This window comes from Talpa europaea, assembly GCF_964194135.1.
Source record: "Talpa europaea genome assembly, chromosome: 5".
In the NCBI taxonomy this organism is placed as follows: Eukaryota; Metazoa; Chordata; class Mammalia; order Eulipotyphla; family Talpidae; genus Talpa; species Talpa europaea.
In genome coordinates, this window is record NC_140071.1 from 369,162 (window position 1) to 395,332 (window position 26,171).

The 26,171-nt window shown below is 71.5% G+C and overlaps 1 protein-coding gene across 1 annotated transcript; it reads right to left on the reverse strand.

Moving 5' to 3' along the window:
• Window positions 1-1,121: 1,121 nt before the first annotated feature.
• SLC6A3 (solute carrier family 6 member 3) lies at window positions 1,122-19,102 on the reverse strand (the record flags this gene model as incomplete). Its single annotated transcript, XM_084233256.1, has 14 exons — window positions 18,868-19,102; window positions 18,263-18,394; window positions 14,109-14,334; window positions 12,269-12,407; window positions 11,857-11,991; window positions 10,414-10,517; window positions 9,521-9,645; window positions 7,618-7,730; window positions 6,570-6,698; window positions 6,067-6,166; window positions 4,595-4,695; window positions 2,821-2,988; window positions 2,620-2,691; window positions 1,122-1,145 (listed from the first exon to the last, which is right to left on the reverse strand). The coding sequence occupies exons 1-14, from the start codon at window positions 19,067-19,069 to the stop codon at window positions 1,122-1,124; spliced, it is 1,770 nt and encodes a 589-aa protein (XP_084089382.1). The 5' UTR covers window positions 19,070-19,102.
• Window positions 19,103-26,171: the final 7,069 nt, after the last annotated feature.

Here is a 26,171-nt window from a genome sequence, read left to right on the forward strand (position 1 = left end):
GCTGGTATTGATTCCGGGAGCAACGGTGAGCCTCAGCGGCTGCTCTGGGTCAGGCCTCCGCTGACGGGCTCCGGAAGGACGTCTTTGGCCACAGAGTGGACAAGAGATCCTTGGGGCAAGGGCAGGGCCGCTCGGGCCTCTGGCGTCGCGTCCCAGAGGGGCCCTGGCCGTGAGCAGGCGGCTGGGCTGAGTCGGCGGCAGGGACCCTGCAGGCACGGCGGGGCAGGGGGAGACCCCGAGACCGTGCTCCCGTCCGGAGGAGGCCCCAGGGGCGCGCCCCGCTGGCGGCCGCGGCGGGAAGGATGGCAGCACACCGGCCACACTCGGCGTCCTCCATGGCTCTTTATTGCCAGCCACGCCCCGGGAGCTGACCGCGGCGATGCCGGGGCTCCGGCCACCGCCCGCCCCCGCCCGGCCCCCCGGGGGAACCCCTGCAGTGCTGAGTCGGCACCCCTGTTCCCTGGGGGGTGTGGGGGCACCCCCGTTCCATGAGGGATGGGGGCACCCCCGTTTCTGGAGGATGTGGGGGCATTCCTGTTCCTGGTGGCACAGGGTCACCCCTGTTCCTGGGGGGTGCAGGTCACCCCGTTCCTGAGGGGCGCGGGGCAGTCGTCTGGCGGGCCGCGCTAAGCTTCTCTGGCGACACAGAACATCACTGAGGATGAGGCGCCTGCCGGGAGCTCCGCCCCACGTGCTGGGGGCAGCAAGTGGAGGAAACTGCCGGCCCCTCCTCCGTGGGGCCCCGCGGGCGCCCGGGCTGCCCGGGCCATGGTGGGGGGCGGCTGCGAGGACGGGGCTGTCCGCAGGCGCCTGTGCGTGGGCGTCGCTGCCCCGTCCTGCCATCCGCCCTCTGCACGATGAGACAGACGGCACTGGGTTTCCGAACACGAGCAAGACAAACGATCCAGAAGCGACTGCGGACACGTGGGGGGCGGGCGGGGGCGCGTGGGGGGGTCGGGCGGAGGGGGGGCGGCTGCGGCGGGGGCGGGGCGGGGGCAGGTCGCCTCCTGGGGCGAGGGCATCTGCGGCGGGGCCCCCCAGGCGTGTCCAGCGGAGCGCGGTGAGAGCAGGGCCTCCTTCCCTCCTGGCGCCGCGCCTCCCCGCAGCCGGGCGGGTCCGCGCTACACCAGGAGCCAGTGGCGCAGCTGCAAGGGAAGCACCAGGTTACGGGGACGCGGGGGCGGGAGCGCCGCGCCCCTCCTGGCTCGACCCCGCCGCGCGGCTGAGGCCCAGATGGCGGGTGCGGCCTCGTCCCCACCAGGACGCGAGAGCGACAGGAGCAGCTATTTCGACTCCGGAAATTGTCGCAGCCTGTCACCCTGCAGCTGCGGGCCCGCCCCGCGCCGCACGGCCGCCCGCTGGCAGGGGCTGTTTTCACACCAACGGGAGTGTGACAGCGGCCGGGGGCTGCGGGGACGGGGGACGAGAGCCGAGGCCACGCCGGCCGCACCCGGAGGGCTGGGAGACGGTCCGGCCCGGGCAGGGCTCAGCCGGGTGCTCGTCCAGGAGTGGGCACGGGCAGGGCTGGCAGGGCCCCAGGCAGACTGCCCCCCAGCAGCGTCCAGAGGAGAGCCCCGGGGGCAGTGGCCGCCTGCCCGCCCGTGGGCAGCAGCAGGCCCCAAGCGGGGGGGGGGGGGCGGCCGGAGCCCGCGGAGAGGAGAAGCCGTCAGTCCAGGGGGAAGGAGGGTGGCCGGGCCGGGCCCGGGGCAGCTGTGCACTCCTGGGCGGCAGGGAGGAGTCGAGCCCGGTGCCCACACTCCTGGCCGCTGCGCATTTCCCGGGGACGAGCCGCAGGACACCACCCAGTGCTGCTGCAGGACACAGCGCGCCCGAGGGCAAGCGCACAAGGGTCACCCCCAGCAGCCGCGAGCGTCAGGGGTGCCTGGGGGGGCGTCAGGGGCCTCACAGGGCCATGGGGCCCTGGTCCCACATGAATGCTGCCCCGCCCACCTAACAAGGCTCGGGGCGACCGCCAAGCCCCACCATCACCGTGTAACTGGCCCCAGAACAAGCTCAGGCATGGGCAGGGCACGGGGCGCCTGCACCCCAAACCCGAGGCCCATAAGGCAGCCGTGTGGCCAAGGCCAGTGCCCACAGGGGCTCTGGGGAGGGGGACACAACGCTGGAACGTGCCCTCCGGGGTCAGAAGCTCCGCAGGGACGAGAGTGACCCAAAAAAGACCCAACTGCACGTCCAGGGAGTGGACAAAGAGCAAACGTAAGCTCCAAGCAAGACCCACAGAGGACAGAGGCCACGGCCTGGCCCGGGAGTCCCTGATGGGGGCCGGAGAAATGGCCAGGGAGTGAGAGCCGGACAACGTCCCCTTGGATGGCGACCAGAAGCCCCAGCCCCTGGACGCTGTCCAGGAGGTGCCTGGGATGCACAGGAGAGCCAGGGCCCCCTGGGTGTCCCACGGGGCACGGCCACAGCAGAGGGAGGAGCGGCCGCAGGGTCCCTCCCCAGCGCAGGCCGCGCCCACCCCGGCCCCTCCTCCCGCTGAGCCAGCAAGGGCCGAGGGCCCAGGCTCCCCGGTGCTGGGCGCCCCGCCCCGCCCCGCCCCGCGACCCCTCCCCAGGGCGCCACGGGCCTGGCCTCCCCTCGGCCCTGCGCGGGACTCACCGTGAACTGCCGCACCTGCCCGCTGTCCACCAGCTGGTGCTCCTTCTCAGGCGCGATGGCGTAGGCCAGCTTCTGGGGGGAGACGCGCCGCGTACTCAGCACGGCGGGGCCCCGCCCAGCCACGTCCAGTGGGCTGCGCCCGGCGTCCCCCGGGGCCCCGCAGTGGCCGCCCCCTCAGGCGCTCATGTCCCCCACACGCACCTCCCGCAGGGTCCCGGGCAGGCTGCAGAACTTGTAGGCCGCGTAGATGGGCACCATGGACATAGAGGACGCGGCGATGGTCCAGCCCAGCGTGTTGGCCCACTCGGGGAAGATGTAGGTCCCGTAGTGCGGGGGCCGGAAGGTCACGATGCTGACCACAACCACAAACTGAAACCGAGCACGAGTCGGGCGCTGCTGGCCGGGGGCTCGCAGAAGAGGGCTGGGGACGCCTGGCGGCCACGTGCTCCGGAGCCCAGGCTGCAGGCCGCCCGGGCCAGGGGCCGGCAAAGCAGGGAGCGGGGTCCCTATCCCAGGAGCAGGGTCCCTGTCTGTCCCAGGTGGCTGGTCCAGGACGTGGGGGGGGGGGCGTCCTTCCAGGCCCGTCTGACCAGCAGGGTCTCTCCCACCACCCTTCAGAGACCCCCTGTGGCCTGGATGGGTCACGGCGACACCGACATGCTTGACTGGCCCTGGGGGGACTGTCTTGGCTGCTCAGAGGGTTCAGGGCGCACTTTAGAAGCCCATTCCCCGACGTCTACGTCCGGGGAGTCTGTGAGTGTTGCTGGAGCTGGACCGCGCGTGTGGACGGCCTGCGGCCGGGCGGTCAGCTGCACCAGCCCCGTCTTAAGGCCCAAGGCCGTGGGGGGGGGGGCGGCCCGAGGTCCCACGGTCAGCGGTAGCCGCGGGGAGGGCCGCTGGGGGCAGGCAGAGGCGGGCCTCCGCTTGGAAATGGCCTTCCCTGCTAGGGGTGTGGCAGGACGCGGGGGAGCCCAGAGCCTCCGCCATGGGAGGGAGGGGCTGTCCCTGCCGCTGCGGCCCCACCACGCTGCGGTGTGCCCGGCGCCCGGCCAGAGGCTTCGCGGCTCGCCCTGGACACCCTGCGCCCTACACCGCGGGCGGCCCCTGGGGCGCGGAGGGTCCCGGGGGGTGGGGGCCGAGCACGTGGCTGCTCTGGAGTCTGGCTGCGCCGGGGGAAGGCGTTTCTCCGGGGAGGGGCGGGGGCGCGATGCCCCTGCGGCCGCGCACATCTGCCCTCGGCGGGGCTGGGGGGCAGCGGCCCACAGCTGGCTCACGGTCTGCACCCCTGTGGGTCCTGGCACCGGGGCCGCTGGCCCCACGCCCCTGGGCAGGGGCGAGCCTCCCCCTCATCCCAGACCCCAGGCCCTGCTGCGGACAGGCCAGAGCCCCTCCTGGGAGCCCCTGCGACGTCGGGGTCCCAGCGCCGTGTGTAAGGAGGGTGCGCACACGCAGCCAGTCACCACGCTGGCCGTGATGGGTCTGCGGGGGCTGCCAGCTGCCCTCGGCGTGGGGTGCCCCCCAGGCTGGCTGGGGAGCAGGAGGGCCTGGTGGCCAGGGAGGCGCTTGTCTCCTGGGGCTCTCCAGCCCCATGGGGCCACTGCACGGACTGGCTCCAGAAAGAGGCCGCTGCCCCATCAGCCTGGAGCCCCAGCTCGCTGGCCCAGGTGGTACAAGCCAGCGGCTACTGGATGAGAGCCAGGGCCTGGGGAGCCCCGCGGCGCCGGGCAGGAATCCAGTACTGGGCACCCCGAGGGTCTAAACCATCCCAGTGCCCCGGTGGAGGCTGCTGGGTCCGAGGTCTCAATGCCAGTCCAGGGCTGGGCACGGGCTCACCCTGGCCAGGTCTAGTGGGGACAGCGGACACCTTAGAGGCCAGGGGGGATCTTGGGGGGCTGCGCTCCAGACTGAGAGCCCTGAGCCTGTCTCGGGAGCCTCCCCCGGTGACACCCAGTGTGGCCGGCAGGCCGGGCCTCACCAGCAGGAAGCAGGGGCTGACGAACTTCCAGCACAGACGCCAGTAAAGGCTGGGCCGCTGCCCGGTCATTTGCTTGATGTCCTCGCTGAACTGCCGCACGCCTGGGGGTCAAGCCAGAAGGGTCAGACACGCGTGGCCTCGTGGTGTGGCCTTGGCCCCTGCAGCTGGGCCACGCTCCTGTAGCCAGGCCCCGCCCCTGGGCCCTCAGGCTGCTTGCTGGGCCCCTCCCTGTCCTGCGGCTCCACGTGTGCCATTTCGACTGGATTCTGATCCTGACGCTACGGGGTCTCTGGGGCCTCACGACGCCCCCCCCCCCCGGCCACCCCCCAGATGCCCATGGAACGTCATGCCCAGGTGAGTGTCCACCTGGTGAGTGGCTCTTTCCGTGGTGTTGTCCAGCCCCTCTAGGAAATGACAGGCCGCGGGGGCAGCACCCTGCCGCCCCTCCACGCAGCTCCCCGCTTCACCCCCAGCCTATCATGGAAGCCGGCCCGGGACATGGAGGCAGACCCAGAGGCACCGTGGATGGGCGAGGGCAAACCCAGGGGTGGCCAAGAGGGGGCCGTCCCCTCCGGCTTCCCGGCGCCCGTGCAGACTGTGCCGCCGGACGGGGTGCTGGACAAGTCCCATCTGTGCGGTGCTGTGGGGTGGCTCCGGGCTCGGGCTCTGGGCGCTGCTTCCAGCCTCCTCGGTGGGCTTGTTCCAGGGGTGCAGGGAGAGTAAAGTGGGGACAGTGCACTGGCTGCAGGTGCCGTCCGCAGGAAAGAAGGGCGGTGGCCTGGGGAGGCGTGGGCGGGGGCAGCGGAGCTCAGCTAGCTGCTTCTGGAGGGACATGCCTCCCTGCGGTGGCGCCCTGTCCGGGACTGGGGGGGCGACCCAGACCTCGAGCCGGACCACGAGCACCCAGCGGGAGCACGCTGCTGCAGGCCCGCACGAGCTGCCAAGGGCCTGGCTGGGGCGAGGCAAGGCCTGACCCTTGCGGGGAGAGCGGGGGTGGCGTGTGAGGCTGCCAGGTCGGTGCCCTGGGAAGGCACAGCTCCTTGGGCATCCGGGCATCATGGCTCCGGGAGGGGTGCATCAGGGGGTCCAGCCGACCCCGCAGGCTTAGAGCTGATGTGGGGTCCAGAGGCTGCTGGTGGGGGCAGGCCAGCAGCAGTGGCCCTGTGAGGAGGAGCTGAGGGCAGCATTCAGGGCACCCGGCCTCTAGGGACTTGGCACCGCCTCCTGCCAGCCGCTCTGCCCCAGGGCCTGGAGCCTCCTTCCCAGCACCAACGAGGGTGTCTGCAACTACATGCCCCCACCGGGCGCCTCTGACCACAATGAGGGTGCTGTCCTCACCGACCAGCTGGGCTGAGGGGTGGCCAGGCACGCGCCCTCGGTGGAGCACCCTGACCCCTCCTGGAGCGAGAGGCGGCCTGCAGAGCTGACGCCTGGCCGGCGCCCAGAGCAGCACCCAGGGGCCCTGTCCTTACCGTAGAACCAGGCCACCCCGATGGCCTCGATGAGCACCCCGAACAGGATGGACGTGCCAGCTGCGAAGTGGTCCAGCAGTGTGAAGACGTAGATGCCGCCCTGGAAGAGGGGCCGCTGGACTCGGTGCCGGAGCCAGACCTGGCCTGCTGTCGGCTAGGCAGACCCCCCCTCACCGCCCCCAGCCCCACCCGGGCACGAGTTCAGCCGCACACAGCCGCTTGGGTTTGTCCTTTACGCAAAAATGAAAAGCCTGTGCCCTCCCCCCCCCCGCCTCCCCCTGCACTCCTGGTGTCATCGGAGAGGCCACGCACGGCAGGTGCTCCAGGGACAGGCGTGGCCGGGCCCGCCCACGCACACTCCGCCTGCAGCTGCAGGACAACAAGGCGGGGTGCCGCCCAGGGAGCTGTCCAGGTGCTGAAGTCCCTCCAGCCCAAGTCCCCATAGCCCGTGGCCACGGCGGCTTGTCCGGGAGGATGCTGGCTCTGTCCCTGACAGCACCTACGTTGGTGACGCAGAAGAGGGACAGCAGGAAGGTGGCCAGGACGATGAAGAGAGTGAAGAGCTCCCGGTGCCGGTGCAGCAGCTGGAACTCGTCGATGAGGCCGGTGATGACCGACTCCATGCCGCCCATCTGCAGACACAGAGCGGGGCTGCAGGCCAGGCAGACAGGGCCAGGGACAGACGCCAGGTGGACGTGGAGCGGGCACTACCCAGTGTCTGTCCAGGGAATGGGCACCAGAAGGCGAGGCAGCCCTCCCAAGACCTCGCTGTGCACGTGCGGGAGTGGGGACCTGGAGGAGGGCGGGGGAACGCTGCGACAGAGAGGTGACTCTGAGGTGCCCCCACAGCGCCCAGCGCCACCAGACTTTTCCGAGCAGATGTCTCCGCTTAGTGGTTCCCAGGGCGCCTGGCCTGGCCTGGATGCTGGCCACTGGCCGCTAGCCAAGCCCTCCTGGTGACATGTCCTGACTCCAGGGTGGGTGGCCTCGGGCAGGTGGGTGCCCCCGTGGCTTGGTGAGCCTCGCTGCCTCTTTGGAGGGCTGTCTGCCCTGGGAAGTGCTGTTCTTGGGCTCACCCCTCCAGCACTGATGCATCTGGGGTGCACCTGTGGGTGGGGAAGGGGCTGAGGGGGTCCTGACCTGTGCGAGTGAGGGGAACCGCAGTTGTCGGCACACCCGTGGCTGGTCACGGACCCTGAGGACCCGCTCTTGGTCCCCAGCAGGCGGTGGGCAACGAGTGGCTCGGGCTAGACTGGGGCTGACCTGCGGCCTCCCAGTGCCACACTCACATGCACACGCGTGTGCACACAGGCACACTCAGGGCCACGGAAGGCCTAGGGGTGGCGGGAGGCTTCTGCCAGCCCTGCAGCGCCCGTTGTCCTGGGGCAGAGGCCCACCTCCCCGGTTCCCTGCTGCCATGGCGTCCACTGCAGGCTGTGCCGAGCCAACGCCGGGTGCACTCAGACACCCCGCCCCAGGAAGAGCACCTGGGCGGCCACCGCCACACTGGGAGAGGGACGTGAGGCTGCGGGCCGGTGGGGTCTCACTCACGGCACTGTCGATCCCCAGGGCGAGCAGCATGATGAAGAAGACCACCGCCCAGGCCGAGGACAGTGGGAGCGTGGCCAGTGCCTCGGGGTAGATGATGAAGATCAGCCCCGGCCCTGGAAGTAAACCCCCAGACCCGTGGGTGCGAGCCCCAGCCACGGCCCCGCCCAGACGCAGCTTCCTGCTCCGCTGGGTCCCCCCCACAGCCCCCCCACAGGACTCCTGCCCAGCCCCCGCAGCGATAAGACCCTCTAGATCCTCCTTCCTGCAGTTACAGGGTGCTGGGGGAGACCGGATAAGGGTGGGGCTCTGCTCCTGTCCCCCAGGGCCCGTTTCCTGAGCAAGTGGAGGACCCACCACCCCAGTCCACACGCTTCACCTAGTGACCCGCAGCACCGTCCTCGCTATGGCCTCGGGCCGACAGCCGCTTTGGCTCGTGTAGCGAGGCTGCTGGGCAGACCGGCACCCTGGGGCAGCACCCGTGGAGGTGGCTGAGGGCTGGGGGGGGGCGCTCTGGGCCTGGGGGGCCACAGGCGGTGGGCCTGGGGGGGCTGGTTGTGGGCCTACACAAGATGGGGGTGCAGGGCTCAGCCGGGACCTCATGCAGTTTGGTCCCCAGGATCCCAAAGTAAATGTCCCCGCAGGAAACGGGCAGTTGACCATTGTCACGGCCAGTCGTGCAGGCTGAGCACCCCAGCTCACCAGCCCCCCAGCCTTGGCCTCCAGAGCCGCAACGCCCAAGCCTGCATGGGCACCTGGACAACGGCCTCCCGGATCTGTCTAAACAGGTGCTTGTTCCAGAAGCTCTCACAGGCAGGGCGGGGCCACCGGGGCGGGGGGGGGGGGGGAGGGGGGGGCTATAACGCCCAAGCCAGGTCCCAGGCGAGGGCCTCCGCCTGCTTCTGACCCGCCTTCCCCTCTGGCGGTCAACACCCGCCCCCCACCCCCCTGAGGATCAGGGCTGCTGACATTTGCTTGCCCCAGCAGAGCGGCTGCTGCCTGGAAGGGGCTGGTTATTGCTATTTATCATAATAAAGGGCAGGAAGCAGGTGGAGGCTCCCGCAGGGTAAATCTCAGGCCTGATCTGCATCCGCCTCCCCTTCCCGACTCCCAGAGGCAGGGCCAGCCCCTGCCAGCCGCCTCCTGCCTTCAGAGTGGGGTCCTGACGCTCGGACCCCAGACCCACTGGGACGAGTGGCTGGCCTTCCAGGAGCTGCGGGCACCGGCGGGGTACCCAGTGCCCCCCCACCCTCGCCCCTGGCACCGGCAGGGTACCCCAGTGGCTCCCTGCCCCTCCTGACTCAGGGGTCAGAGAACTGCCACGGAGGCCCTGACCCGCAGGGTGTTCTGGGTGTGAGGAGCAGCCTGAGGGCGCGAGGCCTGCACACCTCCCTGGGTGGCCGGTCCCCAGGGGACACTGCCCAGCTCACAGCAGGGCAATCCCGAGGCGCTGGGTGGAGGCGCTGGCGCCAGGGCTGGCCAAGTTTTCACCCCCTGAGCACCAGCGGCCCCGGCCCCGTGCCCCACCCCTGCCCGCCTAGCAAGGCCGTGCCCTGGCCCCACCCAGGGTGCAGCCTGGCCGGCAGGTGCTGCAAGAGCTCCATGCCACATGCGCCGGACTTTGGGGGCTTCCAAACCTACCCAGCTGGCACGCAGCAGCCGCTGGCAGGGGCCTTGAGGTGGGGGAGCAGCTCGTTGGGGCTGACCTCGCTCAGGGCTGTCACGCCCAGCACCCCAGCAGCACCCTCCAGCATGCACCCCCAGCAGCACAGACAGCGCCCGGGGCCCCGGAGGCACGGTGCACCCAGAGACGGAACAGCCCCCTGCGCCACCCACTCCCCAGAGCCCCGGACCTGCCCCGTGTGCGGCCCAGACCTGAGTGGGTGCCAGGGCCGCGGAGACTCACCGTCCTTGGCCACGTCCCCAATGGGCACGCTGTGCTTCTGGGCCATGTAGCCCAGGAAGGAGAAGACCACGAAGCCAGAGGAGAAGCTGGTCAGGGAGTTGACTGAGGTGGTGATGATGGCATCTCTGAAAGAGCAGAACGACCCCACGTGCGCTCCAGCCTCGCTCCGGCAGCCGCGCCGGGTGGGCAGCTGGGCAGTCAAGGGCCCGAGGCGTGCCCTTGCGGGCCTCTTGCGGAGGCTTGAGGCTCTGGGGTGCCCGGCCTTGGCTCTGGGTGGGCCCCTGCACCCCTCCGCCCACGTTCACTGGGGACGGCGAGGCTCCTGGGGCCGAGGCTCCAAGCCGAGGGTGGCATAGGGCCGCCAGCTGGGCCGGCAGACGGAGGAGGGGCCTGCGCCATGCTGCAGGCCGTCTGGCCCGGCCCTGGGTGCCTTCCCGGGGACTGGTCAGACACAAGTTCTCATGGGGGCATCCCTGAGGCTGCCCTTCCCGGCTGCTGCCAGGGGCCCCGGCTGCTGGGGTGCCCTCTCTGAGAGCTGAGGGAGCAGGCCTCGACCTGTACCCTGACCGGGGGGCAGCACTCTGCAGGCCATCGGGTCCCAGACTGAACTCTTCCTGAATTCAGAAGGGTTTCTACCGCAGTCTGGGGCTCCAGTCACTGGTCACCCTGGCCGAGGCGAGTTCCCAGCAGCTTGTGGCTTCCCTGCGGGCACCGCCCTCCAAGGCCGGTCGGTAGCCCGAGCCCTCTGCAGGGCCAGCGATGAGCCACTGCGGCCTTGCGGTCTTGCTGGCTCGTTCCCCCTTCCTCTGGGGTCACCCACTTCTATAGTCACTGTGCCCCTACCCCAGGATGCCCCGAGCAGCAGCCCCCCATGGGGGGACAGCAGGGCTCACCTGTAGCAGTTGTTGGTGAATTTATTGTAACTGGAAAAGGCGATCAGCACCCCAAACCCCACGCCCAGTGAGAAGCAGATCTGGGTGGCGGCGTCGATCCAGACCTGTGATGGGGAGACGGCTGTTAGGGCCATGCAGGGGCTTCGGAGCCTGGGGCCACCTCTTGCCGCCTGCTGCCTGGCTAAGGGAGCAGTCGTGCAGCCCGGCCCCCCCAGGGCTCCCCTGCAGCCAGTGGCAAGCGGGGGGCAGGGCGGGGCTGACCGGGCGCCACTGCTCGCCGGCACTGTGAGGCCCGGTGCCTGGACAGGACACCTGCCCCTTTCCGGGATGCATCCGCCCTCGGCAAGCAGGCCGCGCTGAAGGCCTGCGGGGCAGTGCTCCGATGGGGAGGCCGGCAGGTGCGCGCAGGGTGACGCGAGGGGGTTCAGACGTGCACAGAGCCCAGCGTGAGCATGGCCCGTGCTGGGCACCCTCTTGGGAGAAATGCCTGAGCTCCGAGACAGGCTTGGGGTCCTTAGCAGGACAGCAGGGGGCTTAAAAGGCAAACGCGGCCTGCTCAGTCCAGATGAGCGGAGGCCCCTGGCCAGGTGTCGCTGCCCTGTGCAGCCGAGGGGACAGCAGAGGTACCGTCCGCCCTGGGCACCCCCTTGCTGGTCCAAGCCGCGGCCTGAAGCACGTCGGGGCGTCCCCCTCTGGGGAGCCTCTTCCCTGCCCGCGCCCGCCCTGCCCTCAGAGGCTGTCGCCAAGGGTCTTCAGCCAGAATCCTTCCCTCTTCGCTGAAAGGCCAGCCTGGCGCCGCTAAGTGTGGAGCAAGCGGCCCCTCGCTGCTGTGTGCGCACCGGGAGCCTTTCGCCCCGGAGCTGTGGCTTCCGCGGGCCTGGCCCTTCGGCCTCGCTGGGGCTCCGGCTCGGGTGGGCAGCGAGGTCCTGGGCACAGCCGGGGCAGCCCTGGGGCTTGGCCCCGAGACCAGGGCTCGGGTTCCGTTGCTGAGCTGACCCCCAGGCGCCGGCTCCCCTGCGCCCTCCCCACCCCCTTCTCAACGGACAGTGTTGGGGTGCAGGTGGGCCGCACAGCTGCGCACAGTAGGGCGGCGTGCACCTGCCGGGCTTACGGGGGGGAAGAAGAGGTCCAGGATGAGGGGCGCCGCGGGCTCAGCTTCTGAGCGCAGCCCCGCCCCCGCCCCGGCCATCTCCGGACCCGCCCCATACGCCAACCTGGCCCACCTGCCCGGCCCCGCCCCATACGCCAACCTGGCCCACCTGCCCGGCCCCGCCCCGCCCCCAGGCCCCGCCCGCCCCGGCCCCGCCCCTACTCCAGGCCGCCCACCCAGGCCCCGCCCAGGCCCCGCCCCCATCGCCTAGGCCCGCCCCTACGACAACCCGTCCCACGTGCCCCGGCCCCGCCCGGCCCCGCCCGGCCCCGCCCGGCCCCGCCCCCGCTCACCGAGGCCTCGCGGAGCCGGCGGAAGTCCACGCTCAGGTAGGCGCGGATGCCGTCCAGGGCGCCGGGCAGCGTGACGCCGCGCAGCAGCAGCGCGAGGAGCACCACGTAGGGCATGGTGGCCGTGAGCCACACCACCTGCGGGCAGCAGCGCGCTCGGGCCGTGCGGGGGCGCCGGGGTCCGCGCGGGGGCTCCCGTCCCGCCGGGGCCTGCCCGGGGTGCCCGTGCCGGGGCGCGGGGCGCGGGGCGCGGGGCGCGGGGCGCGGGGCGCGGGGCGCGGGGCGCGGGGCGGACCCGCCCGGGCCGGCTCCCGGGTCAGACGCGCCAGGACTTTCATCAGCAAAAATGCACTTTGCTTCGACGTGTGCACGTGGGCGTCCCCGCCCCCTTCCAGCGCGGCCCGCGAGCGCCCACCTTGCCCGAGGTCTTCACCCCCTTCCACAGGCTGAAGTAGAGCAGCAGGATGACGAGCGCCAGGCAGCAGGTGAGCTGCCAGCGGGGCGGGCCCAGGTCCTCGATGCCGCTGCTCTGGTGCAGGTGCAGCACCCCGCGCCTGGGGAGGGAGGCGGCGTCAGCGGCCCGGGCCCAGGCGCTGTCCCGAGGCGCGGGGTGCCGGCCGCGCAGGGGTGGGGGTTGCGGGGCACCGGCTCTGCTGTCCAGGCCAGGGCCTGCGGCCGAGTGACCCCTGTGCCCATCCCTGCGGCGTCCTGGCTTGCGTCCAGCTCCCTGGGGCGCGCGGTCGGCACTCGGGCCTGCACCCGGCCCCAGCACTGCCGGGAGGGCCCCGCGGACAGGACTCGAGCCAGGGGGGCCGCAGAAGGAGCCCCACCTTCCTCCCCTCTGCCCACTAGGGCACATCCGCGCCCTGCTGGGTCTGCTAGGGGTTTGCAGTCCTGGTTTTGGGACGGGGGCACCAAACCAGCGCCTTCTCCCGCCCCCTCGAGCGCTCCTGGGCCGCTGGGCCAAGCTCCGCCCTCCCACACCCGCAGGCCACCAGAGGGAAGCAGAGGCGTCCTCATCACAAAGGGGTGCATGACCTGGAAACGGGGGGCCACGGGGAGAGGGGCAGCTGAGGCCTGGCGAAAAGCGGGGGAGCGCCAAGTCCCGGCGGCCATGGGTGCAAGGCCAGGGCCTGTGCAGACACCACGCCTGGGCCTGGGAGCTGGGAGCGGCTCCACAGAGCCTCGCTGAGCGCTCAGGCCCCAGAACGCACCCCGTTGGCACCGCCTCCAGCACCGCCCAGCGCAAGCCCGCAGGAAAGGCCCGGGGCAGCCTTTCTCCAGAGGGGATGTGGACCCCTGACCCATCATCAGGACTGCAGGACCAGAGACAGCGCTGTCCAGGACAGGACAGAGGCCCGAGCACAGCTGGGAGTGGGCCGAGCAGGCGTGAGGAGGCTCCCCGAAGTTAAGCAGAACAGTCCCGTGACCAAGCAGCTCCCCTTGGGCTTTGACTCAAGAAAACCGAGAGCAGGGACTTGAGCGGCCCCGTCCCCGGGCCCAGCGGAGCAGTGGAGGCTGGCGAGCCAGGGGCGCGCGGGGAAGCCAGGTCTACACGCGCGGGCCTCACGAGGGAAGAAAGTCCTGAAACGCACCTCAACTCGCGTGAACCTCGAGGACCTGGCGCTGAGTGAAATACGCCAGTCACGCAAGGACAGTCCTGGGTGACCCCACTCACAGGGGGTCCCCCGAGGATCAGAGCCACAGACACAGACGCCAATGAGGGGAGGAAAGCAGGGGCGGGTGGGCTGGGGTGCGGAGCGGACACTCTCGGGTCCGGCTGCTGCTGAAAAGGGCCAGAGGTGACAGCGAAGGCGGGGAGGCCCGAAGGACCCAGGACACAGACTGAGGACAGGCCCGAGACCTGGCCCGGCTAGTGGGGGGCTCGCGCTGAGGGGCTGAGGGCAGCAGCTGGTGGAAGAGCCAGCGGCGCCGTAGTCAGAGGGACAATGGCTCTCCGTGCAGGTGGCACGTGGGGCCGGGCTGGGCCGGGCACCGAGGGTGTCTTTCTGGACGGAACTGGGCCTCGGCCCCGCCTGGGGAGGGCCAGGGAGGGAGCTGCTCTGGAGGGAAGCGTGGCCCAGCCCCGGCCTGCTCTGCCCAGCCCCGGCCCGCTCCGCCCAGCCCCGGCCTGCTCCCGCCCAGCCAGCCCGCACAGGTCAGTGCAGCGGGGTGGGGAGCCGCCCACGGGCACCCAGAGGAGGGGCCGGGCTGGGGTGGGGGCGCTGGCTCGCCCATGGGGGCCAGGGACTCACTCGAAGTACTCGGCGGCGGGCGTGGTCCTGAAGGAGTCGCCGGGGCCGGCGCTGGCGTTGCGGGCGGGGGCATCGGAGCAGTTGGGGCTGTTCCAGGTGTGATTGCAGCGGGTCCAGGGCAGCTCCAGGGCGAAGGAGGAGAAGAAGTAGTGCAGGGCCCAGGCGATGATGACGTTGTAGAAGAAGCCCACGTACAGCGAGATGAGGATGACCGTGTAGCCCACGCCTAGGGCGGAGGCGGCCGGTCACCCTTCCCGTGGACATGCTGCCTGTGCCCACAGGCAAGGCTGGCAGAGGGCCGCCATCCAGGCCACCGGGTCCGTCGGTGGCCATCTGGGGCCCCAGGGCCCCCCAGGGTCCTGCCTGACCACCCAAGACCTCTTAGGGCTACCAACGCCATTGAAGACCTTCCAGGGGGCCTGGGGCCACCCATGACCGTCCATGACCACACGTGACCATCCAGGGCGACCCAGGGCCATCCATGACCATCCATGACTGCGCATGGCCACCCGTGACCCCCCGGGGGCCCAGGCCTTCTCAAGGGCCCTCTCTAGGATCACAGACCTGGGTTGGGGGCCAGGCTCGGAGGGGCTCTGGAGACCAGACCTGACCAGAGCGATGAGCGGCTTGGGGAGCTGTGCCTACCTGCTGCGGCGTCGGGGTCCTCCCCTGGCACAGGAGCTGCTCTGTCCTACCGAGGAGGGCAGCGTCCTGCTGGCCGCCCCACCCGCGAGCCACGGCTCTCCATGCCGACAGTCCTCTTCAGCCCTGGGGGGCTGGTTCGGCCCAAACTGCTCTGTGGCCTGGCCCAGCGCCCTGCTGCGGAGGGCTGCGCCCCCAGTGCCTTCTGCAGGGGATGGTCGGGTGGATCTTTATGGGAACCACAGCGAGGGGCCCTATGCTACGTGCGGCCCCTGCACTGGCGTCCTCCTGTGCTGAGGGGGAAGGGCGGCATCCAGCCTGACTTGTCTCTGGGCATCAAGCAGACCCAGCGTGGGCAGAGACTGGAGGCGGGAGCTGGTGCCCTCCCGCCCAGGAAACGCCTGGGCAGGAGGACCAGCCCAGCTGCTTCTTGGAGGCTGTGCTGGCGGGGGCTGGGCCTGGCGAGTCAGTCTTCGCCGCATGGCGCGGAGCTCGCGGGAGAGCCTGGCACCCAGGTACTGCCCATCACAAAGCCACACTGCTGGGCAGCCGTACGTTTGGAGCCCACGTCATCAGGAGGCCACGCTGTGGGGGGCCACGCTGTCCACATTGTGGGGGGCCACGCTGTCCTCATTGTGGGAGGCCACGCTGTCCACACTGTGGGAGGCCACTCTGCCTCAATGTGCGCCACTGACTTTGCCATCTGGTGGCTGCGGGGATGATGCCTTGAAGCCTTGTGAGGTGCAAGCTCTCCCCTAAGCACTCAACTTGTGACTCTGGGAGCGGAAGACACCTCTGATCAAGCCCCGGAGCGGACTTGCCTCTGGGCCTTCAGGAACCAGCAGGGTGTGGGCAGCTGTCCCCCTGGGCGGAGCGATGTGCTGCGCGCGCTGACTGGTGCTCCCAGAGCAGAGGGCTCCCTCCACACTGGCCGGCCACACCGGAGCCCCTCCTGGTGCCACAGGCAAAGAGGCCACCTCTGACTGGGCTGCGGGCTCGGCCCTGAGGGGTCACCCCAGTTTCTGGGCCTGGGTGCAGAGCCTGAGGGGGCCGCAGGCCCAAGGGCGGCCCCTCGCCGCCCCACCTTCACCAGGGCCCTCCTGCCCATCGCGAAGACGGCCACCCTGCCCGGTCCCCCGCCGCCGCCGCTGCCCACGGGCCTTGTGACGACGCTGCACGGGTCCTGTGCCCAGCAGCCTCCCGGGGCGCCCCAGCCCCTGCTTTGGCGTCCGTCCTGGATGCCAGGAGGACGGGGGCTGCTCATGGACCGCCCCCGCCGCGCCCGCCGCCCCGTGTCTAGAGTCTCCCGCGCGTCTTTATGCGGCCCGGCGGGTGCCGTGGCCTGGTGTGGTTTCAAGGCACCGTCACCTATTTCGAAAGAGGGCGCGTCTGATCGATCACACAGAAACACTATTGACAAAGCGCCATCGATTGCTCTGCCCGTGAACGGGGCGGTGTCACACGGACGGTGGGAGCCGACTCTGGCAAAGGCCGGGGGCATTTCATGCCCCAGCCCTACGGAGGCAGCCCCTGGGGGCCACGGACGCGTGTGGAGAGCGTGGCCCCCACACGGGCCCAGGTCAGGCTGCAGAGCAGGAGCGGACCCCATAGGGCGGCGAGACCCCCCGTGCGCCAGTGCCACGGAAAGACTGGGGGAGACTTGAGACCCTGGTCCCCAGGGTCCCCAACAACACCTTTGGGTACCAAAGCCTCCCTGCAGGCCCTGGCCAGCGGGGGGCCCTGGGGAGCCCACACAGGGCAGCCGAGGCACAGCCTGGTGACGGCCCTCATGGGCAGGCGTCGGGCGGCATGGGGGGCCGGCTTAGTGGGCGCTGGCGCCCTGTGGCCACAGGAAAAGGAAGGACGGGGCAACCCCTGCCCTGTGCTCCCGTTTGGGGCATTTTAACTGGTGTCTTCACTCGTTACGTGAGCCCCTATTTAATGAGACGTGAGGCTAGAGGGAATTAGCTTTTTTAGAGACAAGGACGAGGAGGCGCTGGCATCAGCGTGTCCAGACCGCAGGGATGTGCCTCCCCTGGTGGGGGCCACGCACGCTGCCCGGTGCCCCCCAGACGCCCAGGCCCCCACGGCGGGCACCACGGAGCCCAGCCGCAGGCGTCCCCACGGGCGCGCCGTCTCTTCAGCAGACACAGCCCAAGCTGGCCGCACAAGGCTCCGAAGCCCGCGGTGGGCACTCTGTGATCTGGGAAGGCCGCCCCAGCCTCTGCCCACTAGACCCTCTGCCCTGCCGTTTCCACACCTGGACGCGAGCCTGAACGGGGCTGACCACGTCTGCCTGCTGTCTGCCAGGGGCGGGGCACACCTGCCCGGGCTGCGGGGTCCAGCCAGTGGCCACCCGGGCCAGAGGCCTGACCAGCTGCGCCTGCTGGGGGTGAGCGGTGAAGGGTGGAGTCACCGGCGGCAGTTTGCGAGCCGCACTGTGGAGACGCCTCAGTTGGAGAAAGTCCTTCCAGCGGCCGGACTTACAGAGGGAGCTGCCTGCGGCCAACCCGGGCCGTGCCGCCTCACTGCAGCGGCGCCCCATGGAGGTGGGCGTGGGGGGGCGCAGGGGGCGTGCGTTGCTGGCTGCCCACTGGGCTCAAAGGCCCTTACTCTGGGCATGCAGACACGGCGACCGGGCGCCCGTCTGTGGGCGGGCCAGCGTCCTCCCTCCACACTTGCCCAGAATGTCCACTGGCCGCGGGGACGCTGACCAGGGGTGGACGAGGCCACAGAGCCGGAGGAGCCGTTGCCTGCTTGTGCCTCGGGCTGTTCCTTTGGGATCCCTGAGCGGACGTGCCCGCGCTGTGCCAGCGGGCAGCTGCAGACATGTGCAGCCTGACGTGCTCCTCTGCCTCTCCCTGGGGAGGGTCGGGCCGGGGCGTGCGTCTCCGCTGAGCCGGTTCCGCGCAGAGCACCAGGGCCCGCGCCGTCCATCTGGGCTGCACCACGCGGCCGGGCGGGCGCTGAGTCACTCCGCTTTGGAAAAACCCGCTCAGGGCTGTGTGCCAGTGGGCAGGCGGGGGGCCGGCGCAGCCCTTTGCCCCGGCCAGCGGCCCTCCTGCAGGCCTGGCCCTGCGGCCTTGGGCGTCTGCTCTCCTCCCCGTGGCTCATCCCGAGCTTCTGGGCAGGGCGGAGGACGCGCTCCCTGGGCTGACCCGACAGGCCTGCGACCAGGTCCCGCTGAGTCCTCCCTCCGACCCGCGCGGCTGCGTCTTGGTGTCGGGACGGCGCCTCCGGCCGCCTGGGCCCCCACGGGGTTTGCCTGGTGGTGCCGGCGCCTGCCCAGCCCCGGGGCCGCTGGGGATAGAGGTGTTGGCAGAGCGAGCCCTCGCCGGGAGGCGGGCAGGGAGTGGACGGCGCACAGAAGCCCGAAAGACGATGGCGGAACAAGGCAGAGGGAGGGGCGCAGAGTCCGCCCACCGCCCCAAGTCCACGCCGTGAGGGAGGCCAGTGAGCCACCCGCCCGGAGCGGCCACGCTCAGGCCTGGGCGGCGCCGCCCGCCACTTACCCTTCAGCACCGGGCAGATCTTCCAGACGCCAGCAGCGCCCTCGCGGTTGAACTGCCCGAGGGCCAGCTCCATGTAGAACAGCGGCATCCCCGCGATGACCATGAAGAGCAGGTAGGGCACCAGGAAGGCGCCTGCGGGGTGGGCGGAGGCCTCAGCCTGGGGCCACGGGGCCCTCCCGGCGTGCCCGTCCCAGCCCAGGCCCCTGCTGCCCGCTCTCCGGGGCTGTCGCAGGCTGGGGCGGCCAAGTCTCCTCGCCCACTGCCCGGCACAGCCGCTGCCCAGTCATCGAGTGGCCTTGGGCAGAGCGGTGGCCGCACCTGTGCGTGGTGACCCTGGGGGGCCCCTCCAGCCGCGCCTGCCAGGCCTGGGGCCCCAGCTCATCAGCACCCCTGAGCTGTGCTGGGGGCCCCGGGGCTCTGCTGGGGCTCCGGCTGGTGGGTGGTGCCGGGTCAGGGCAGCGCCCGGATCCCCTTGGAGCGGCTCCTGCCTCCAGCCGGCCCGGGACACGCGGCCTCGAGTGTCCGGTGGGGATGCGCGTGGAGGCGGCGGGCAGGCACGTGGCCCCGGGCCCCGCCCTCCCCCCCGGCTGCCCGCCCCGGCTCACCGCCGCCGTTCTTGTAGCAGAGGTAGGGGAAGCGCCAGACGTTGGCCAGGTCCACCGCGAAGCCGATCACCGACAGGAGGAAGTCGATCTTCTTGCTCCAGGTCTCCCGCTCCTGGGCCCCCACGGGCGTCTTTGGGGGGCTGATGAGCGTGGAGTTCGTGAGCTGCACCCCGTTTTGCTCCTTGACCAGGACCAGCTCCATGGCCTTGGGGGCCACTGCGTTGGGCTCCGTGGTGGGGGCCGTCAGGGCCAGGGCGCACTCGCCGTGACTCATGGCGCAGCCGCTCCGCTCCCTCGGCCTTGGGGGGCACAAGCAGACATAGCAAGGCGGGCACTGAGCACCCCAGGGCGGGTGGCGCTCCCCGCAGCCCTGCGCCCCCTCCCCTGAATGCTGGTCTCGCTTTCAGCAGCCGCAGCAGAGCCCCGGACGCCACCCCACGTGCGCCTGTCAGGGGCTGCGGGAGCCCCACAGCCGGCGGGCCCTGGGGATGGAGCAGCTTGGGGCTGCAGACCGAGTGTGAAAATAAGGAGCTCGGAGCTCGGAGTTCCCCTCACCCCGTGCTGCTCCCTGGTGCCCCCCCCCACCCCGCCCGCCCGGCACAGCCCCCGGAGACCACAGCATGCCCAGGAGGGCAGGTGGACGACCGCAGGAGCCCCTTGGCCAGGAGCCCCTTGGCCGCGGGGTCCCGGGGGACAGAGCCGGGGCGCAGTCACAGCAAGTGCGGGGCTCACGGCCAGGGGCGCGTCAGACATGCCTGCCGCCCCCACAGCCCCTTCCCATCCGAGCTGGAGGGAGACCCTGGGGGCAGGGGAGGCGGGCAGGGGCTGCAGAGGGGAGGGAGGGAGAGCCGCGGGGCGGGCGGGCGGGTGATCCTGCGGCGTGGCCCCTGCCTGGTGACAACTGCTCGTCGCTGGCCGGGGGTGAGGCGCTGCCCGCGGGTGGGTCTGGTCTGCTTGGGGCTGCAGCGGGCGCTGCCCAGGGGAGGCTGGAGGCTCTGAGCCCAGCCCTGGCCACACCCCCAGCCTGCTGCCCCCTACCCTGGACATGCCCCCAGCCTGCTGCCCCCACCCCCGCGCCCCCTCCGCCCAGCAGCCCCGCCTGCGCCCCGCAGGTCTCAGAGGCAGGCGGGGTGCAGGGGGTGGGGGTCCCCAGGGAGGGGCCTCCTTGCTGCGCCCAGCGACGCTGGCAGCCGTGCGCGGCCCCCTCGTGTCCAGCCCGCAGGTGCGGCGCCCGGGCCCGGGGCCCAGCCTCGAAGCCGCCGCGCGGAGCCGGCTGGAGACTGGACGGGACCTGGGGGCGGCGGGCAGGCGCCCCCCGGAGAGGCGGCGGGACCCCCCACCCGACCCCGGGCGCTGCGGGCCGGGCCGCGAGGCAGGCGGGCGGGGGCTCGGCCGGGCGGGCGCGGGGCGGCGCAGGTGGCGGGGCCGTCGCCGCCCCGGACCCCGGACGGCAGCCGCTGGCCGCCCCAGGCCGCTCCCGGGCGCGGGCAGCCTGGGGTCCGGGGCGCGGGGCGGGCGCGGGGCGCGGGGCGCGGGGCGGGCGGCAGAGGCCGCGGCGCGGGCTCACCTGGCGCCGCCAAGCTCCGCGCTCCGGTCGGGCGAGCGGCGAGGCGGCGAGAGCCCGGCGGGGACTTTGGGCGCCGCCGCCCCGCGCCTCTTATCGAGCCCCGGGCCGCCCCGCCCGCCCGCCCGGCGCACCCCGCCCCGGCTCCGCCCCCGCCCGCCCGCCCGCCCGCGCCCCCGCCCCGCGCGCCCGCGCCCCGCGGTCCAGGCGGCCCAGCGCGCCCGGGTCCTGGCCGGGCAGAGGGAGCGCGCGGCGGGGTGCCCGGGCCGCCCCCTTTCCCCCCCACCCCGCTGCGCGCACCCCGCCCCGGGCCTCCCCTGCCCCGTGGCCCCGGCGCCCACCCCGCCCCTGCCCCGCCCGCTGCGCCCACCCGGCCCTGCGCCCCGTCTCGCTGCGCCCACCCCGCCCCTGCCCCGTCGGCCCCGGGACCCCGGCCTGGCCTCCTCCGTATGCGCTCCAGCCCCAGGGGTGCTCCAGCCCCAGGGGTGCTCCAGCCCCAGGGGTGCTCCAGCCCCAGGGGCTGCGACCGCCCTGCCCCTCGCCCCAACAGCCTGGGGGGGCAGCGGCTTTGGGGGCAGTGCCCTGGTGGGAGCGAAGGACTGGTCACCTGGCATCTATCTGGCTGGGCTGGAACCTTGGCAGGCGCCCCAGCAAATCACCCACAGCGCAGAGGCCCGGCCGGCCCCAGCGGCCCCAGCGGCCAGCAGCAAGGCCTTGGTGAGTCTCCTCCAGGCGGCCAGGATGGTCAGGGCTGGGGTCAGGCCCCCGGAGGCGCTGACCACATGGGGGCACCTGCATGTGTCCCACCCTTCACCCGCCTGCTCCTGGCCAGCCCCTTCCTCCGCCTGGCCCGGGGGGGGCCGGCAGAGCTGACTCCTAAGGCAGAACCCCCTTGGGGTTCTGGCCGCTGTGGCAAACACCCCACAGGTGGTGGAGGGCCAGGCAGGGGGGGTGCAGGGGGGCCAGGTCGGGAGCTGGCTGGGGGTGCAGGTGGGGGACACGCCGAGAGGCACACTGACCCCCCAGCCCTGGAGGCTGGACGCTGAAACCCTGAGGCCAGGGCTCGGCCGTGCACAGCTGAGGGCACTTGTCAGGGGGCTCAGCCTCCCCACGCTGGCCCGGGGCTGACCCTGCTGCCTGCCGAGGAGGCTGCACCGTGGCCAGCTCCCTGGGAGGGGCTGCTGTGCCCCGGCTCCCAGGTGGCAGCTGCTAAGGTGGGGTCCCTCTGCGGGCCGGGAGGGGTTGCCCGCCCTCCCCCCACCCTCTGGCCCTGCACAGTGGCGCGGCCGTGGCGGGCCCACACCCGGGGAGCTGGGGCCGAAGCCTGGGATGGGCAGCCCATGGTCAGGCGGGCCTGAGGCCCCAGGGTGGGCGCTGGGAGGGTCTGGGCAGCGGGGACGGTGGGTGGAGGCACCCGGGGCTCCGAGTTCCGAGAGTCCAGCCTGTGTCCAGCGACTGACAGCCGGTCGCCTGAGGTCAGGGTGCGGCCGCGGTTCCTGGGGCCTTGGATGTGCTGTCCCCTCACTGGATGGGGCTCCCAGCCCTGGGGACCCTGTGCCGCACTGGGGGCGACAGGGCCGGGCCCGGGTGGTGTGGTGACCCCACTTTTGGTCACGGGGCCTTTTCCTGTCGTCGGCCTCCGCCCTCTGCCGCTCTCAGCCCTGCGGTCACCCGGGCCAGGGACCAGGGGCAGCTCAGGGTTTTAAGTCCTGCCGTGTAGGACGCTGGCCGAGCGAGGACAGTGTGCACGGCCGGGCACACGGCCTGGGGGAGCCGGGCAGCCTGGCAGGCCACGGGCTCAGGGACTGTCCCAGGCCCCCAGCACAAGCCAGGTGTCCAGTGGCTCCAGCCTGTAAGCTGGGCCCGGTGGGGTCCTGGTGCCCCCAGTGGGGGCCGCGCCCTCCAAAGCAGCAACCCAGCCTCAGCCCGAGCCTGTGGTGCCCTGGCATCCCGGGCTGAGGGCGCGCGTCTCCTGCTGGGCGCTGGCCTCCGGGTGCTCAGCCAGGCTGCTCATGGACTTGAAGCTCTGCAGCTGGCGTGGCCGCGCGTGGGGGGACCTCATCGCGAGATGAGGACCTGCGCGGTCTTGGCTCTGAGGTGGACATGCAGTGGCCGGCCCCGCCCTGTGAGGAGTGGCCGCCATGTCCCTCTCCAACCTGACCGTCCTGCCCTCCCGCCTGCGCCCCCTGCTGCTGGCTGCCTCGCTGCCCTCCTCCCTGCACTCCCTGGCGCCCTGCGGGGAGGGGGGAGGGGTGGCCGCTGCGCTCCACCCCCACCTGAGTGCTCCAGCCCTGGGGGGCCCTTCTGCGCCTCGGGGTGGGCTCCGTGGGTGTGTGTCTGGGAGGGTGTTTGCTTCTGCCGGGGGCCGAGTGTGCTGGGTGCCTTCGCGGTGGCACCCGGTTCTGCGGGGCCCTCTTGGCGCTACTGCCCGGCCCAGGGGCCGGAGAACGAGCTCATCTGCCGCTCGTCCCCTTCTTGGGCCGGGCCCTACCCTGCCCGGTGCGGCCAGCCCTGGACGCCGGTCTGGAGGGGCCCTGGGCACCGCGGGGTCGGGTCACTCCAGGCCGGGCCATCCCCCTCCCTGCTGCCATCCCCCTCCCGGGGACCCAGGCCTCGTGGGGGCCGGGTCATTCGCGCTGTGTGAATGTTCTGGGCGTAGGTCGGCCACAGGCTGCTGGGCTGGCCTGGGCCGGCCCTTCTGGCCTCGCCTGTGAGCTCTGCTGGCCAGGCCCGAGCGGGGCCTGGGGGTCGGCACCTCCTCAGTCCTGAGCCCTCGCCGGCCCCAGGTGCCCGCGCCCAGCCAAGGCGGCCGGGGTGGGGGGGGCCTGGCCGGCCCCGGCGCGGGGTGGGGGGGGCTCTGCTCGGCGGGTAGCGGACTTTGAGGTAAACATTCTGAGATTTATCGAGATTTGCCCGCGGCCTGCTCGGCTGCGCTCGCGCACACTTGAAGTGGCAATTAAGTCAATTTGGCAAATGGGGCTGTTCGCATCTTCTCCATAATTGCCTTCCCTCCCGTGGCCCATCGACCGCGCGGCTGTGCCCTCGGCCTGTGGGCTCTCGCTGCCCCGGCGCTGGCTCGGGCGCTGCCCTGGGCGGGAGTGACCGCCTGTCGCCGCGCTGGGCAGGTGGCGCTGCCTGCGCCTGCGTGGGATGGGGAGACTGGGGGGCTCCCCGCCCTGCCGGCGTCTCGACAGGGACCTGAGTCCCCAGAATTTGTTATTTCCTGCGTCGTCTGGATAAAATGAGGATCTGAAACCCGTTTTCTCTCCTACTGGCCTCTTGTTTACTTTGTTGGGGCATTTGCTTGATTTCACGGGGGACTCACAGGCGTTAGCTGGACTCACAGGAGGGCGTTAGCTGGTCACAGCCCCCCAGACCCGCCCCTCCATGCCCGGGAGCTCGCGGGCAACACCACCTGCCGCTGCTTGCTGGAAACGCCTTCGTTTGCCCTCGATTCGGGAGCTGTGCTGTGCTGTGCGCGCAGCACTGGGGCAGACGCTGTAATCCTGACGCCGCCACGGCCTCGGGGACCGCAGACTCCCCCACCCCGTCCTCAAAGCTGCTCAAAGCTGCCCGGGTGGGGCCCTCCGGGCTGGCCCTCGGGGCTTCAAAACAGACTCCCCCAAGCCCCACTTGACGGTTGTTCGGTCTGCTCTGCTCGTGGCTGGCGACGCACCTGGCGGGCGGCTAACAGCCCATGGAGGGGATGCAGGGTTTCCGCCCGCGCTCGCCTTGGCGCTGCAGAATCTTCTCATGCCCCTGACCCCATCCAGCGCCCACCTGCTGGCCTGGCACAGCCGGAAGGGCGAGGCGCAGGACGAGGTGCAGGACAGCAGCCAGGCAGCCAGCAAGCTCCTCGGCCCCGCCTTGCCCCCAGGCACCAGCAGGGTCAGGGCCGCAGGGACCGCCCTCCCCAGGGCCTGGACTTCACCCTCTGCCCACACCTGCCCACATCTCTGCGTGTGGGGAGGGGCTCCCCGCACCCTTCCTCCTGCTGCCCGCCGGGACGCCCAGAGGCTGGGCACTGTCTGGGTCCTGCACCCCAGCTAGGGACAGCAACCTGGTGACCCGGGTGTGGAGCCACTCCCCCCGGGACATGGCAGGCACCCAGGGTGGCGCCCTGGCCCCATTCTCTGCACACACACCCCCCCCTCCATCCCTAGCTGGTGAGGTGTGGCCCCATGTCCATGTGGAGTGCTCTGCTCGGGGGGCTGTACGGCCTCCCCAGTGCCCCCGGCTGCCCCAGATGACTTCACTCGTCCACTTTGCTGCCCCCAGTCTTGGTGCACCCACTTTTGCTGCAAGAATTCACCTGCTGCCAGGTGAGGGTGCTCTACTGCCAGATGAGTGCTGCCAGATGCGCTGACAGGCGAGTGCTGCCAGGGGAGTGCTCTGCCAGGTGAGTGCTGCCAGGTGAGTGCTCACAGGTGCATGGTCTGCTGCCAGGTGTGCTCTGCGGCCCACTACAGCACTGGGCTCTGGTCCTGTTCCTAGCCCTGGCGTGGCACTGCCACTCCTGGCCCTGGGCAGCCCGCACCAAGTGCTGGGGTCCTCCTGAAGCTGGGCGGGCAGCGAGTGCTGCCCCGGCCCCAGGTGCTCTTGCCGGAAGGCAGCTGAAGCTCCAGCTCTTAGTATGGGCCTTGGGCCTCGGTCGGGGAAGCATCTGGTCCTGGGTGGCCAGGCTGCAGCCTGTGTGTGTGTGCGCGCGCGCATGTGCACATGTGAGCACCTGCTTGCATTGGCTTCTCACGCGCCCCTGCCGCGTGGCCCCCACAGCCTGGCTGAGCCCTTGCAGCTGCCGCCCGCGCCCAGGGACACAGCCCACGGGGCCCAGCCGGCCGGGAAGAACCACTCGGACACAAGAGGGGGTCGTCCACGCTTTATTCCCCACGGCCACGCCCCCCGCTGCCCACGGCGCCCACAGCTCTGGCCCGAGCGGGCAGGGACGGGCGGGAGAACAGACATCCGTTCCTGGTCTGTTGTCAGAAGCTTTTCTGGAAACACTTGGCAGCGTTTCAGGAAAAAGCCCGTCATGTGCAGACGGGGGCGGCTGCCCCTCGGAACATCTCGGCCTGTCACCCACCCCGTGGCCTCCCCTCACCCACCCCGTGGCCTCCTCCCTGGGGGGCTGCCCCCCACTCTGCGCGCGAAGGGGCGCCCAGGCGGTCTCTGGCCCACGCTGCCCGGTGCGCCTCCGGACTCCTGCAGGGGCCGTGGCCAGGAGGCGCCGCTGCCCTGGAGGTCGTTCAGACACCAAGTAAGGAGGGAATCCGCCCCAGGGCCGGCACAGGGCCGCGCTGCCCAGAGGAGCCCGCTGTCGCGGGACCACCGAGCGGTGGAGCCTGGGGCTCGGGGCCAGGCTGCCGTGCGTGGGAGGCGCCGGACACAGACGTCTCCCCGATGCCGCCGGCCTGCGTGTGGCGAGCGGCCGGCGCCTGTCAGGCCCACACCCCTGCGCCTCGGCCGGGCTGTGCTGCCCAGCGCCAGCTCCTGGGCTCACGGCAGCGGCCGGCCGGCCCCACAAGGCGGACACCAGGCCCCGAGGTTTATAAAAAGGGCCTGGAAAAGGGGGGGGATGCGGAGAAGGCGTCGTGGGCGGCCCGGGCAGGACGACGGCCTCAGTGCCCCTGAGAGTCGTCCGACCCTCGGAGAAATGAAGTAGAAAACGATTTTCATCCTAAAAAAAAATGCTGGATTTTTCCTGAAGTATCTAAATGAAGTTTATAAAATACTCACGAGC